General features: G+C 41.7%; 1 protein-coding gene across 6 annotated transcripts in view; it reads left to right on the top strand.

The window, feature by feature from the left end:
• LOC133638398 (AP2-associated protein kinase 1-like) overlaps positions 1-16,052 on the top strand; it is a 60,174-nt gene that overhangs the window by 18,534 nt on the left and 25,588 nt on the right. For 3 of the 6 annotated variants that reach the window (XM_062030944.1, XM_062030945.1, XM_062030949.1), the window contains exons 5-15: positions 58-179; positions 332-413; positions 3,259-3,391; positions 3,541-3,644; positions 5,346-5,428; positions 5,475-5,656; positions 9,092-9,210; positions 9,277-9,579; positions 9,652-9,776; positions 11,876-12,015; positions 12,080-12,169. In XM_062030944.1, coding sequence (XP_061886928.1) covers positions 58-179; positions 332-413; positions 3,259-3,391; positions 3,541-3,644; positions 5,346-5,428; positions 5,475-5,656; positions 9,092-9,210; positions 9,277-9,579; positions 9,652-9,776; positions 11,876-12,015; positions 12,080-12,169 — 1,483 coding nt within the window. The remainder of the gene's footprint in view (positions 1-57; positions 180-331; positions 414-3,258; positions 3,392-3,540; positions 3,645-5,345; positions 5,429-5,474; positions 5,657-9,091; positions 9,211-9,276; positions 9,580-9,651; positions 9,777-11,875; positions 12,016-12,079; positions 12,170-16,052) is intronic. The other 3 variants (XM_062030948.1, XM_062030950.1, XM_062030947.1) reach the window with 2 other exon arrangements.

Below are 16,052 nucleotides of genomic sequence, written 5' to 3'. Positions count from 1 at the left end.
TTATCCTTTTCACAGTCTCCTCAAATAGTCTGCCCCATGTCTTGTGTCTCTCTGAAGGTGGAGAACATCCTGCTGCATGACAAGGGCCATTACGTGCTGTGTGATTTTGGCAGCGCCACTAACAAGTCGCTGAGTCCACAGACGGAAGGCGTCACCGCTGTGGAGGAAGAGATTAAAAAGTTAGTTGACTGATTTGGTTCACAGTTTTGATTTACTTACTCCGTGGATCTCTTTCCCATTTCGGTGATTGGATTGTAGCGTGATGCAGGACTAAACATGTTTTAGCAGATATGTGCAGACTTTCCTAAAGTTCTTCCTGGTTTCCCGTCAGGTACACTACTTTGTCATATCGTGCACCTGAGATGGTGAACCTCTATAACAACAAGATCATCACCACCAAAGCAGACATCTGGGTGAGTAAAGATGATTGTCCACTAATGGCTTTTGAAGTACAAGTAGTATAAGTAGAATATTTAGTATTTTTCCATTTTAAAATGCATCTCAGAGGTTCCACAATAGTGTGTTGGTGAATATCTAACTTGATACAGTTTAAAAGCCCTACTGACCACACACAGTTTTGTGTGTCTGTAGCTTTAATGCTAATGAGCTGTGTTTGGAAGAAGGTTTTTCTTTTAGAGATGTCCGAAAATATCGGACTGCCGATAATATCGGCCGATAAATGCTTTAAAATGTAATATCGGATATTATCGGTATCGGTTTCAAAAAGTAAAAGTTATGACTTTTTAAAACGCCGCTGTACGGAGTGGTACACGGACGTAGGGAGAAGTACAGAGCGCCAATAAACCTTAAAGGCCTACTGAAATGCGATTTTCTTATTTAAACTATTTATTCTATGTGTCATACTTGATAATTTTGAAATATTGCCATATTTTTGCTGAAAGGATTTAGTAGAGAACATCGACGATAAAGTTCGCAACTTTTGGTCACTGATAAAAAAGCCTTGCCTGTACCGCAAGTAGCAGACGATATGCGCGTGACGTCACCGGTTGTGGAGCTCCTCACATCTGCACATTGTTTACAATCATGGCCACCAGCAGCGAGAGCGATTCGGACCGAGAAAGCGACGATTTCCCCATTAATTTGAGCGAGGATGAAAGATTTGTGGATGAGGAAAGTGAGAGCGAAGGACTAGAGGGCAGTGGAAGCGATTCAGATAGGGAAGATGCTGTGAGAGGCGGGTGGGACCTGATATTCAGCTGGGAATGACTAAAACAGTAAATAAACACAAGACATATATATACTCTATTAGCCACAACACAACCAGGCTTATATTTAATATGCCACAAATTAATCCCGCATAACAAACACCTCCCGTCCATATAACCCGCCAATACAAATCAAACACCCGCACAACACGCTCAATCCCACAGCCCAAAGTACCGTTCACCTCCGCAAAGTTCATACAGCACATATATTTCCCCAAAGTCCCCAAAGTTACGTACGTGACATGCACATAGCGGCACGCGCGTACGGGCAAGCGATCAAATGTTTGGAAGCCGCAGCTGCGTACTCACGGTACCGCGTCCGCGTATCCAACTCAAAGTCCTCCTGGTAAGAGTCTGTGTTGTCCCAGTTCTCCACAGGCCAATGGTAAAGCTTGACTGTCATATTTCGGGGATGTAAACAATGAAACATCGGCTGTGTTTGTGTTGCTGCAGCCGGCCGAAATACACCGCTTCCCACCTACAGCTTTCTTCTTTGCTGTCTCCATTGTTCATTGAACAAATTGCAAAAGATTCACCAACGCAGATGTCCAGAATACTGTGGAATTTTGCGATGAAAACAGACAACTTAATAGCTGGCCACGATGCTGTCCCAAAATGTCCTCTACAATCCGTGACGTCACGCGCAGATGTCATCATACCGAGACGTTTTCAGCAAGATATTTCGCGCGAAATTTAAAATTGCACTTTAGTAATCTAACCCGGCCGTATTGGCATGTGTTGCAATGTTATGATTTCATCATTGATATATAAACTATCAGACTGCGTGGTCGGTAGTAGTGGGTTTCAGTAGGCCTTTAAAGGCACTGCCTCCAATCATATAATACCTACGGCTTTTCACACACACAAGTGAATGCAACGCATACTTGGTCAACAGCCATACAGGTCACACTGAGGGTGACCGTATAAACAACTTTAACACTGTTACAAATACGCGCCACACTGTGAACCCACACCAAACAAGAATGACAAACACATTTTGGGAGAACATCCGCACCGTAACACAACATAAACACAACAGAAAAAAATACCCAGAAACCCTTGCAGCACTAACTCTTCCGGGACGCTACAATATACACCCCCCGCTGACCCACCTCAACCTCCTCATGCTCTCTCAGGGAGAGCATGTCCCAAATTCCAAGCTGCTGTTTTGAGGCATGTTAAAAAAAAAATAATGCACTGTGTGACTTCAATAATAAATATGGCAGTGCCATGTTGGCATTTTTTTCCATAACTTGAGTTGATTTATTTTGGAAAACCTTGTTACATTGTTTAATGCATCCAGCGGGGCATCACAACAAAATTAGGCATAATAATGTGTTAATTCCACGACTGTATATATCGGTATCGGTTGATATCGGAATCGGTAACTAAGAGTTGGACAACATCGGAATATTGGATTTCGGCAAAAAAGCCATTATCAGACATCTCTAGTTTTTTTCTTCATGCCGCCATGACAACTGGAAACTTCAAAAGCGACCACTTGAGTGCCTCTTGTATCCAAAGTAACGCTACCAAGTGAGGGAGAAAATAGATTTTTCTCATGTACACCTGTCACTTCCAAAACATTGCATATAGGGGACATTTTCAAAGGTATGACGTAATTCTAATATGCTTTGCTATTCCTACACTCCTTCCTTAATGATGGATTGCTGTTGTTGCGTCGTCACACCAATAGAAAATTAGCCGTGCCTTTAAGCCTACACTGTACAATCTATTTTTAGACAGCCAGAGGAGCAGGAATTTTTCTCCCCCTGTGCACCCCTAAAAATAATCCAAGCATCTTGAATTGTCAAACGCAATATTCTAGCCTGCCTGTTTGCCGACATGCATTGTTGTGTTACTAACTGCATAGATTTCAAATGTGTGTTAGACAAGGTTGTGTTTGGTCAGCTCAACACTAAATGAAGGACTTTGCTGTGTGATGTCTTCAATTGTCTGGATTGCTCTTTTCTCTTTCTCTTCGGTGTTTTTGGTGTGATGGGGTGTGCATGCGTGTGGTGTTCTCCTGCAGGCGCTGGGCTGTCTGCTGTACAAGTTGTGCTTCTTCACTCTGCCCTTTGGTGAAAGCCAGGTGGCCATTTGCGATGGCAGTTTCACCATTCCGGACAACTCCCGCTACTCTTACGATCTCCACTGCCTCATTCGTTAGTCCATCTAAACACTTTTTTATTCAAACAGTTTGTTTTTGTGCTCCTCTCACAAAGGCATGCGCTTGCTCGCCCTTTAAACCAGAATGGAGCGCTCTGCTTTTTTAAATCTGACCCTGCTTGCTGTCAATTGTGCGTCTTTGCAGGCTACATGCTGGAGCCTGACCCAGACAAAAGGCCGGACATCTACCAGGTGTCTTACTTTGCCTTTAAACTGGCACAAAGGACTTGCCCGGTTCAGAATGTGAAGGTGTGTTTACCCTTTTCGTTCCGCCATGAACAATTGATTTAATTTGTTGAATCAGATATCTCAGCTGGGATATTGTGAAAAGGCACCATGACTAATACAAAACCCAAAACCAGTGAAGTTGTCACGTTGTGTAAATGATAAATAAAAACAGAATACAATGATTTGCAAATCCTTTTCAACTTATATTCATATGAATAAACTGCAAAGACAAGATATTTAATGTTCGAACTGAGAAACGTTATTTTTTTGCAAATATTAGCACATTTGGAATTTGATGCCTGCAACATGTTTCAAAAAAGCTGGCACAAGTGGCAAAAAAGACTGAGAAAGTTGAGGAATGCTCATCAACACTTATTTGGAACATCCCACAGGTGAACAGGCTAATTGGGAACAGGTGGGTGCCATGATTGGGTATAAAAGCAGCTTCCATGAAATGCTCAGTCATTCACAAACAAAGGATGGGGCGAGGGTCACCACTTTGTCAACAAATGCGTGAGCAAATAATCGGAACAGTTTAAAAACAACATTTCTCAACCAGCTGTTGCAAGACATTTAGGGATTTCACCATCTACAGTCCGTAATATCATCCAAAGGTTTAGAGAATGTGGAGAAATCACTGCACTTAAGCGGCAAGCCCGTGACTTTCGATCCCTCAAGCGGTATTGCATCAAAAAGTGACATCAGTGTGTAAAGGATATCACCACATGGGCTCAGGAACACTTCAGAAAACCCCTGTCAGTAACTACAGTTTGTCGCTACATCTGTAAGTGCAAGTTAAAACTCAACTATGCAAAGCGAAAGCCATTAATCAACAACACCCAGAAACGCTGCAGGGTTTGCTGGGCCCGAGCTCATCTGAGATGGACTGATGCAAAGTGGAAAATGTTTTGTGGTCTGACGAGTCCACATTTCAAATTGTTTCTGGAAACTGTAGACGTCGTGTCTTTTGGACCAAAGAGGAAAATAACCATCTGGACTGTTCTAGGCGCAAAGTTGAAAAACCAGCATCTGTGATGGTATGGGGGTGTATTAGTGCCCAAGGCATGGGTAACTTAAACATCTGTGAAGGCACCATTAATGCTGAAAGGTACATACAGATTTTAAATCAACATACTGTATGTTGCCATCCAAGCAACGTCTTTTTCATGGACGCCCCTGCTTATTTCAGCAAGACAATGCCAAGCCACATACTGCACGAGTGCGGGTACTAGACTGGCCTGCCTGTAGTCCAGACATGTCTCCCATTAAAAAAAAGTGTGGCGCAATATGAAGCCTTAAATAGCACAACGGAGACCCCGGACTGTTGAACAACTTAAGCTGTACATCAAGCAAGAATGGGAAAGAATTCCACCTGAAAAACTTCAAAAACGTGTCTCCTCAGTTCCCAAACGTTTACTTAGTGTTGTTAAAAGGAAAGGCCATGTAACACAGTGGTGAACATGCCCATGTGACAACTTTTTTGCAATGTGTTGCTGCTATTAAATTCTAAGTTAATGATTATTTGCCAAAAAAATGAAGTTTCTCAGCTGGAACATTAAATATCTTGTCTTTGCAGTCTATGCAATTGAATATAAGTTGAAAAGGATTTGCAAATCATTGTATTCTGTTTTTATTTACGAATTACACAACGTGCCAACTTGACTGGTACATCAACCTGCTCATTCCCTTTTAATTTTATATATATTTTTTCCCATATTCAAGAATTTGACAATTCCCTCCAAACTTCCCGAGCCAGTCAAAGCGAGCGAAGCTGCTGCAGCCAAGAAGAGCCAGGCCAAACCCAGGTAAGTCTCACCCCATTTATGCTATTAATACCATGTTTAAACGAAGATCCTGTCTTTTTCACAGCAGACTGACCGATCCCGTCCCCACCACGGAAACCTCCATCACCCCTCGCCAGAGGCCCAAAGCGGCTCACACGCAGCCGAGCGCCGGCATCCTCCCCATCCAGCCGGCTGCCCTCACCCCGCGCAAGCGAGCTAATCTCCCCGGTGGTGCAGCTCAGCCTGTCGGTAATGCACCTTTTACACGTATCCGTCACCGAGTGTATGACTAAAGATGTGTGAAAACACAGCAAGGCCTTTAATCGGCTGTGCGTGTGGTGAATGATGGACGAGATGAGGTGCGCAGGTCAAAAAAGCGAAATTAAATCGAGCATTATTAGAAATGAGTGTCCTTTAATGGTGCTTAATTAGGTGATGAATGACTTTCATCCACTTGTCTGTGAATGTGTATTATTTTTCTCATGTGGATATGCAGGACTAGTGGAATCGGATATGAACAGACACAAATCTCCCCGTCATGAAAATATGCTGATAATTAGGACACATCCAGACTATCGTGAAAGCATAGTTTGTCTTTTAAGATGGACTGGTTGTGTAACAGGTGGACATAGACCAGGGATGTCAAACTGGTTTTCATCATGGCAGTTATGGCTGCCATCAGAGGGCTGCTTGTAACTTCGAATAATGTATGAATTTGCCTCTGGATTTCATTATTAATTATATAAATTGTTTTAAGTAGACTGTCGATTTTACTGTAAAAACCTTACATTTACCTAATTGTACTGTAAAATACAGTGTCTTTTTTAATTTTTTTACAACTATTTAGGGTAAATGGAAAAACAGTAACACTGTTGTTTTTTATTTATTTGGGAGGGGTTATGAAAAAAGCTTGCAGCTTAGTTGCCAGAATTTTTGTGTTAAATTTACATAGATTTTTACAACATTATATTGTTCATGGAAAAACAGTATGTGGAGGGGGGCGTGGCCTGCGGGCCTGCGGTGGAACGGGGCGTGCCAGGACCGGCCTCGAAGACAGCGACAGGTGCGTAGATGGCCCGGGTGGGCCTTGTTATCTAATCACCTGTCGCCTTTATTAGCAGCAGCCGGGATGAGACACGTTGATGGAGCCGGAGTGGGAGCCAGAGAGGGCGAGAGAGACCCAAGACACAGACAGTTTGCTGGAAAGCAAAAGACTTGCACTAGTATACGAAAATAAAACCGGGCTCTCCTGGCAGTGTGTTTATCAATCATAAATATAAATAAACACGTTTTTAGTGTAGTTTTTATAATAATTTCCAACATGGACACATTGAACGTACAGGAAGTAAAGAAAATATGGTGTTGTCCCGTCCTTTTTGCTACTATTACAGTTTTGCTAATATTTATATACAATACAGAGCAGTAATTCTTGTGCAAAATCTATTAATTTGTGTAAAAATTATCATGTTTTCAGTGTAGTTTTTGGAATAATTTCCAACATGGACACATTCTACCTACAGGAAGTAAAGAAAATATGGTGTTGTCCCGTCCTCTTTTGCTACTATTACAGTTTGCTAATATTTATATACAATACAGAACAATAATTATGTTGCAAAATATTTCATTTTGTGTAAAAATAAACATGTTTTCAGGGTAGTTTTTGGAATAATTTCCAACATGGAAACATTCTACCTACAGGAAGTAAAGAATCAATCAATCAATCAATCAATGTTTATTTATATAGCCCTAAATCACAAGTGTCTCAAAGGGCTGTACAAGCCACAACGACGTCCTGTCCTTTTTGCTACTATTATAGTTTGCTAATATTTATATACAATACAGAGCAGTGATCATGTTGCAAAATCAATCAATCATATGTATAAATAAACCTGTTTTTAGTGTAGTTTTTGGGATTCAGAGTATAACACTGTTTTATTTTCATATACTAGTGCCAGTCATTTGCTTTCCAGCAAACTGTCTGTCTGTGTCTTGGGTCTCTCTCGCCCCTCTCTGGCTCCCACTCCAGCTCCATCAACGTGTCTCATCCCGGCTGCTGCTAATAAAGGCGGCAGGTGATTAGATAACAAGGCCCACCCGGGCCATCTACGTACCTGTCTCTGTCTTCGAGGCCGGTCCTGGCACGCCCTGTTCCGCGGCAGGCCCGCAGGCCACGCCCCCTCCATATACCACAAGTTTCCTCTTTTATTCTGGCAACTTAGCTGCCAGTTTTTCTATCGTAAAAACAAATGTACCGTCTTTCCAGTCACAGTAATACACCGTTAAGAACAACCGTAGATTTTACAGTCAAAAACTGTCAGGTTCAAACACTGATTACATCTATTAAACAAGACAAGAGGCAAATAATTAAACAGAGACAGAATTCAATTTGGACTCAATATATTGAGGAGACACGTCTGGACACATTGTACCCTTGTACAGTATCTCAGCACACTCTACCAAAAGATTGCATGCCTCCTTCTTTTATTTTGTCTTTCTCCCCCCACCTGACCACAGCTGCTTCCAGAGGGAAGTGGGTCGTAAACAGCGTTGCCTTTGGTTACCGAACAGTTCAAAAGAAGAGGTCGTAGAATAGTTCAAAAAGAGTTCCATAAAATAGTTCAAAGAGAGTTCGTAAAATACTTCAAAAAGAGTTCGTCTGGAAATTGGGCAGAACCTGCCATCTGTCCGCTTTGAAGTCACAGTGGAGTTTTACGAGCCTTCCTCCTGGTAGGCCCCAAAAACAGCTCCCGTCCCCCTGCCAGGAACTCAATGTAATACAAAGCTTTTGTGATGATTTAAAAACAATTATTCTAACAAAAACTTGCAGCTCAATCAACAGGATTTTAAAGCAAAAAACAGTGGTAGTTTTTTTTCAATTTACAGTAATATGCTGTAAAGCAGTGGGTCCCCAACCTTTTTGTACTCGCGGACCGGTCAATGCTTGAAAATTTGTCCCACAAACCGGGGGATGGAGGGGTAGTAAAAAAAAAATTTTGTTTTTATTTTTATTATTATTTTTTTGACATAAAGAAATACAATCATGTGTGCTTACGGACTGTATCCCTGCAGACTGTATTGATTTATATTTATATATAATGTATATATTGTGTTTTTTATGTTGATTTAATTAAAAAAATAAAAAAATATTTTTTTTATTTTTTTTTTAACTTCTTGTGCGGCCGCGGCCCAGTACCAATCGGTCCACGGACCGGTACCGGTTGGGGACCACTGCTGTAAAGAACAATGTAGCATTTATTGTCATTTTTATCAATATGATGGGTACTTTGCTGTAAACCATTTCAGGTGACTACCTCTTGAAGCTCATCGAGAGAATGCCAAGAGTGTGCAAAGCAGTAATTAGAGCAAAGGGTGGCTACTCTGAAGAAACTAGAATATAAAACATGTTTTCAGTTATTTCACCTTAAAGTACATAACTCCACATGTGTCCATTCATAGTTTAGATGCCTTCAGTGACGATCTACAATGTAAATAGTCATGAAAATGAAGAAAACACATTGAATGAGAAGGTGTGTCCAAACTGTACTGTACAGGTAGATAAGGGCACAGAGTTGAGACGAGTAGTGCAACTCAAGTTTCAGGTTTTGTTACATTAGCCCTCATATGTCTGAACCTGCGATATCATGCTTTGCTTTGCTGACCATGCAGTCCATGTCCTCCCCGCAGGCGTCAGCTTAAACCTCTCCCAGCCCGCCGCAGCCCTGCAGTCACAGAAGGCGCTGACGTCCGCCCTGCCCCTCATCCAGTCACAGAACAACGCCGTTCCAGCTGTAGCACAGAAGCAGGTGTGTACAGATTTGTTGCCAAGATGAAGGAATTGTCACTTTATTCTGTATTTGTGTGCTGTGCAGCCGACATCAGGAGCAGAAGCTACAGCGGCCGTCGTGACGCCCGCGTGCAAGCCAGATGTCCAACCTCAAGCCCAGCAACAGGCCCCGCCTCCCCCAGGGAACGGCACAGCCCCCCAGCAGGCGGTGCCACAGACTCCGTCCAGCCCCGCCGCACCTCAGCGTCCCGCTCGACGCAAGCCGCCCGTCCAAGCTCAGCAGTCGCCTAGCAAATCAGCCCCCAATCAGCCATCAGTGGGCGAGCAGCAATCAGTGGTGCAGGCTCACGCCGCTTCCACTGAAGTAAGCCAGAAGGCAGCTGAGATGGTAAGCAGACCGCCCACAACCTCCACTAGAATCCCTGCTGTTGCACGATAACAATGTGTCTCTCTGGACCAGACTGCGCCGGCTTCTCCAAAGACGGTGGAGGCGCAGAGCCACAAACGCGTCCCAAGTGATCCCACAGCGAGCAGCGCCAATGGAGTCGCCGACTCCTCACTGGGGGCAGAGGCAGACCTCGTCCAGTAAGTCGCTTGTTTGCTACAAAACCCAAAACCAGTGAAGTTGGCATGTTGTGTAAATAAAAACAGAATACAATGATTTGCAAATCCTTTTCAACCTATATTCAATTGAATAGATTGCAAAGACAAGATATTTAATGTTCCAACTGAGAAATTTTTTTTTTTTGCAAATAATCATTAACTTAGAATTTAATGGCAGCAACACATTGCAAAAAAGTTGGCATAGGGGCATTTTTACCACTTTTCCACTTTGCATCAGTCCATCTTAGATGAGCCCGGGCCCAGCAAAGCCGGCGGCGTTTCTGGGTGTTGTTGATAAATGGCTTTCGCTTTGCATAGTAGAGTTTTAACTTGCACTTACAGATGTAGCGACCAACTGTAGTTACCGGTACTGACAGTAAGTGTTCCTGAGCCCATGTGGTGATCAATGTTCCCTCTAATTTTTCATGTGTGTGAGCAAACGCACAAACACCCTGAGCATTCAGTGGAATACAGACGTGCACACTGTGGTCATACCGGCAGCACATTTGTCCCAAACCTGACATAACAATTTAAATGTCTTATTATTATAATCAAGTGACATTAGTCAATTTCAAGAGATTATTTTCTAATATATATGTGATTTGGCCCACTTAGATATATATATATATTTTTTTTATCAGCTATGCAATATAGTATTTCATGCCTAGGTGGGGGTCCTGCTTTGGAAATATTGTGTACCCCTTTCAGAGATCACATTTAGTTCCCCTTAAAACATTCACATGTTGCATGAGATGAAGTGTTTATTAACTTTCTGTCCGTAAAATAAATATTTTTATTAGCAATTATGTAACATCATTTCATGATTAGTATCCAAAAAATAACATTCTTAACAAATGGCAGTAGAATAAGCACACTGATTGAGGAGTCATAGTAAAACGACCTGAAATGTACACTTCACGTGTAGTGTTGGAGTTGTCCAACTTTTTGTGTGGCCATAAACGCACCAGTGGCTAATTGCCATAGTGTATGTGTTGGTGCAGGTGAGAGAGAGAGCACGCGGCTGCTGTTGATATAACAGATGACAAAGAGTTGCTTTTGGCTTAGTTTGTACGGTAGACAACGACCAGTTTTGCTAGGTAAAAGTATTTTACACATTGTTTTGGTGTGGTTATGGCCGACAAACAATTTTGCTAAATAAAGGGACCGACGGAATTCCTGTCCTCCTTTAAGTGTCTCCACAGACATTACAATAATTTAAGTGTTGACAAACATTGTTTTTATTTGTTGTGGCCGCCTTTCGTCACCTGCTACTCACAGTTGCATTGCAAAATCATACAAAACAAACGATTTGTTTATTTGGTTTAGAGTGGGATTTGATTTTTTGCGCGGCACAGATTTGCTGTGCGCAGAGGACTCGTGACCAGTGCGCACCTTAGAGGGAACGTTGGTGGTAATATCCTTTACACACTGATGTCGCTTTTTGATGCAGTACCGCCTGAGGGATCGAAGGTCACAGGCATTCAATTTTGGTTTTCAGACCTGCTGCTTACATGCAGTGATTTCTCCAGATTCCCCGAACCTTTTGATGATATTACGGACCGTAGATGGTGAAGTCCCTAAATTCCTTGCAATGGCTGGTTGAGCAATGTTGTTCTTAAACAATTTGCTCCGGCATTTGTTGACAAAGTGGTGACCCTCGCCCCATCCTTGTTTGTGAATGACTGAGCATTTCATGGCAGCTGCTTTTATACCCAATCATGGCACCCACCTGTTCCCAATTAGCCTGTTCACCTGTGGGATGTTCCAAAAAAGTGTTTGATGAGCATTCCTCAACTTTCTCAGTCATTTTTGCCACTTGTGCCAGCTTTTTTGAAACATGTTGCAGGCATCAAATTCTAAATGAGCTAATATTTGCAAAAAATAACAAAGTTTTCCAGTGTGAACATTAAGTATCTTGTCTTTGCAGTCTATTCAATTGAATATAAATTGAAAAGGATTAGCAAATCATTGTATTCTGTTTTTATTTACCATTTACACAACGTGACAACTTCACTGCTTTTGGGTTTTGTACAACGTATTACTGTAAGATCACATTCAGTGAGGAGACTGTCCCTCTTTAGCTCCCAAGCTGGCTCCATCCAGCCCGCTCATTACCAAAGCGAGAGCTCCGCGGCGCCCACATGGAACCCGTTCGACGACAACGACGGCTTCTCCAACTTGACGGCGGAGGAAATCAAACCAGAAGACGCAAAGCCCGCTGGTAAAGTGTGTGCTCGTTTTGTGTTTGGCTTTCGTGAGTGCGTCATGCAAACTGCTGTTTGCAGACCCGCCCTCAGGGTGTGAGACCCCGTGTGAAGAGTTGATACCCGGCTTACAGACCTCGCCTGGGGAGAACACCTCGCAAGACTGTCAAGGTAGGTCACGCCATTACATATATATAGCATCAGAATCCTCTTGAGGCTCCTTAAAAGGCCCCTCTAATGTTGACAACATGTTTTTTTTGTATAATTATGGACCTGAAAATAATGTCTATAGATAAAATAGACACATTAGTGATTTTAGGTCCGTTTACCAATGAGTTTCAGCACATTTTGGGAAAACTTTTAGTTTCAAAATGTAGGGGGACTAGTAGTATGTGTTTCTGTAGCTTCTTCATGCCAGGTTATGTTATTTTGGTGCAGATCAAATGTGGCTGGCAGATGTATTGTTTCAGGTTGTAGCAGTACAACTAAAGAAGGGATCAGCCTGCATAGATTTGCAAATGATGGCAATATGAAAAAAGTACGGACTTCTTTAGTCTAATTGACTGGTGCAAAATGGGACAAACCAAGAGAGAGGGGTGTAATTGGGATGGAAAAAATGTAAACTAGTCAAACCAAATACGATCATAGAAATCAGGAGCACCCTCAAGGGGAGAAGGACAGAGTGACAACATGGGGACAATGGAAAAGGAAGAGCAGACCCAGCGTTCAAAAACAAGAAAAAGAGTGCAAACCGCTATTATTCTATTTTGTGTCCTCTTTTACTGATGTTTTCACTCCAGATGCTTGAGGAAATGCTGGAAGAGCATGAGGAAACACGGGCTATGATGTCTCTGGAAGAGCAAAGAAAAACAAAAATGGCGTTTATTTTATATTTATTTTTTACTATATCAGTTTTGAAAAAACATGCAATGAAGCGATCAAAATACGTTTTTTTTTTTTTTTTTTACCCACACTGTCTATGCAGAGAATTGAGCTCCAGTTTTGTAGAGCAGTGGTCCCCAACCACCGGGCCACGGCCCGGTACCGGTCCGTGGATCAATTGGTACCGGGCCGCACAATAATTTTTATTTTAAAAAAAAAATTAAATTTAACATAAAAAACACAAGATACACTTACAATTAGTGCACCAACCCAAAAAACCTCCCTCCCTCATTTACACTCATTCACACAAAAGGGTTGTTTCTTTCTGTTATTAATATTCTGGTTCCTACATTACCGTAATTTCCGGACTATAAGCCGCTACTTTTTCCCTTCCTTCTGGTCCCTGCGGCTTATACAAGGGTGCGGCTTATTTACGGCCTGTTCTTCTCCGACACCGACGAAGAGGATTTCGGTGGTTTTAGTACGCAGGAGGAAGACGATGACACCATGATTAAAGACTGACTTTTCATATACCGGTAGGCTCTTTATTTTGATAACGTACAGGCGAGCACTTTGTATTACTTTGCCCCGTTGTTCTATTTGTACTCTGCACGAATGCTGTTCGCCATGTCAAAGATGTGAAAGTTTGATTGAAAGGTTTATTGTTAATAAATGGGACGCTTTGCGTTCCCAAACAGTCATCTCTGTCCCGACAATCCCCTCCGTGGTAGCAGGAACCCCTATATACTACGGTAATTACACATCAAAACCCTGCGGCTTATAGTCAGGTGCGGCTTATATATGGAGCAATCTGTATTTTCCCCTAAATTTAGCTGGTGCGGCTAATTGTCAGGTGCGGCTTATAGTCCGGAAATTACGGTATATATCAATATAGATCAATACAGTCTGCAGGAATACAGTCCGTAAGCACACATGATTGTATTATTTTAAGACAAAAAAAATAAAAAAAATAGCACATGCGGCCCATTAAGATTTTCTTTTAGACCTTTAACATCAAAACTGTAGCTGCCATTGAATGATGTGCAGTGCTGTTTTTAAATGATCGTAAGTCTTGAACTATACCAAAGTATTTCAGTGGTTGAAGTCTGTGCTTTTAATTGTTATAGGAGTTATTATGGTAATTTACGTCACAGCAGCTCAGACCAGGAACAAAGCAGAGTGGGCGGGGTTTGTTTTCAGAGCAGCCAGCCCCAAACGCATGTGTCAGGAACAGATGCAGAAGCGCATTTTTACAATACATTTCTGCATAAAAGTGATAATATATCATAGGTGTTTATTGCACTTTGCATATTTTGCTGTTTGTTACATTTTTGTTGTGTTTTGCTGGATTGTAAAATATGTCTATCGAGGAGCGACGCTCATATGTTGTTAATATTCAGTGTTTTATTGTTCATAGTTAATATTGTAAATCCCACTTTCTTTATTTTCATGTACATTTTGGGTGTTCCATTCAGTAAAAAACTGTAAAATTCCATTCCGTTTTTTTGAGGTGTCTGTCATAACTTTTTTAGAACTCTATCGGACATTGTGACTTTTGGTATTTGTGTTCCTGCAAAAAAGGGACCCAAACACGCATACTGTTTAGCAGATTTTTACAGGAAATGTGTATATATAATATATATATACTGTAATACACACATGCACATTGGCCCCGAAGACACATTTTTTCTCTCAATGTGGCCCCCGAGTCAAAATATTTGCCCAGCTCTGCCATAGGTCAACCGGAAGAGTAATTCATTTATCTGCACTAAATTGAAATAAGCGCCCCCCAGTGTATAGGAGGCACATGGCATATGACCAATAGTCGCATTTGGAAGTGTGCATGGACACTTGGACTTCACATGTAGGCATACTTGCCAACCTTGAGACCTCTGAATTCGGGAGATTGGGGGGGGTTGTTTGGTGGTAGCGGGGGTGTATATTGTAGCGTCCCGGAAGAGTTAGTGCTGCAAGGGGTTCTGGGTATTTGTTCTGTTGTGTTTATGTTGTGTTACGGTGCGGATGTTCTCCCGAAATGTGTTTGTCATTCTTGTTTGGTGTGGGTTCACAGTGTGGCGCATATTTGTAACAGTGTTAAAGTTGTTTATACGGCTACCCTCAGTGTGACCTGTATGGCTGTTGACTCGCATATATTATGTGACTGGGCCGGCACGCTGTTTGTAAGGAGGGAAAGCGGACGTGACGACAGGTTGTAGAGGACGCTAAAGGCAGTGCCTTTAAGGCACGCCCCCAATATTGTTGTCCGGGTGGAAATCGGGAAAAATTCGGGAGAATGGTTGCCCCGGGAGATTTTCGAGAGGGGCACTGAAATTCGGGAGTCTCCCGGGAAAATCGGGAGGGTTGGCAATAGGGCTGCGAATCTTTGGGTGTCCCATGATTCGATTAAATATCGATTCTTGGGGTCACGATTCGGTTCAAAATCGATTTTTTCCAATTTAACGCGATTCTCGATTCAAAAACGATATTTTCCCGATTCAAAAGGATTCTCTATTCATTCAATACATAGATTTCAGCAGGATCTACCCCAGTCTGCTGACATGCAAGCAGAGTAGTAGATTTTTGTAAAAAGATTGTAAAGGACAATGTTTTATCAACTGATTGCAATAATGTACATTTGTTTTAACTATTAAATGAACCACGAAATATGACTTATTTTATCTTTGTGAAAATATTGGACACAGTGTGTTGTCAAGCTTATGAGATGCGATGCAAGTGTAAGCCACTGTCACACTATTGTTCTTTTTTTTAATTTTTTATGAATGTCTAATGATAATGTCAATGAGGGATTTTTAATCACTGCTATGTTGAAATTGTAACTAATATTGATACTGTTGTTGATAATATTCCTTTTTGTTTCACTACTTTTGGTTTGTTCTGTGTCGTGTTTGTGTCTCCTCTCAATTGCTCTGTTTATTGCAGTTCTGAGTGTTGCTGGGTCGGGTTTGGTTTTGGAATTGGATTGCATTGTTATGGTATTGCTGTGTATTGTTTTGTTGGATTGATTAATTATTATTATTATTTTTTTTTTATTTAATTTTTTTTTTTTTAAATCAATTTTTTCAAAATGAGAATCGATTCTGAATCGCACAACGTGAGAATCGCGATTCGAATTCGAATCGATTTTTTCCCACACCCCTAGTTGGCAAGTATG

The sequence above is a fragment of the Entelurus aequoreus genome, linkage group LG21 (assembly GCF_033978785.1).
Source record: "Entelurus aequoreus isolate RoL-2023_Sb linkage group LG21, RoL_Eaeq_v1.1, whole genome shotgun sequence".
In the NCBI taxonomy this organism is placed as follows: Eukaryota; Metazoa; Chordata; class Actinopteri; order Syngnathiformes; family Syngnathidae; genus Entelurus; species Entelurus aequoreus.
Note: the sequence above shows the minus strand (reverse complement) of the source record. Positions and strands in the feature narration are given on the sequence as shown.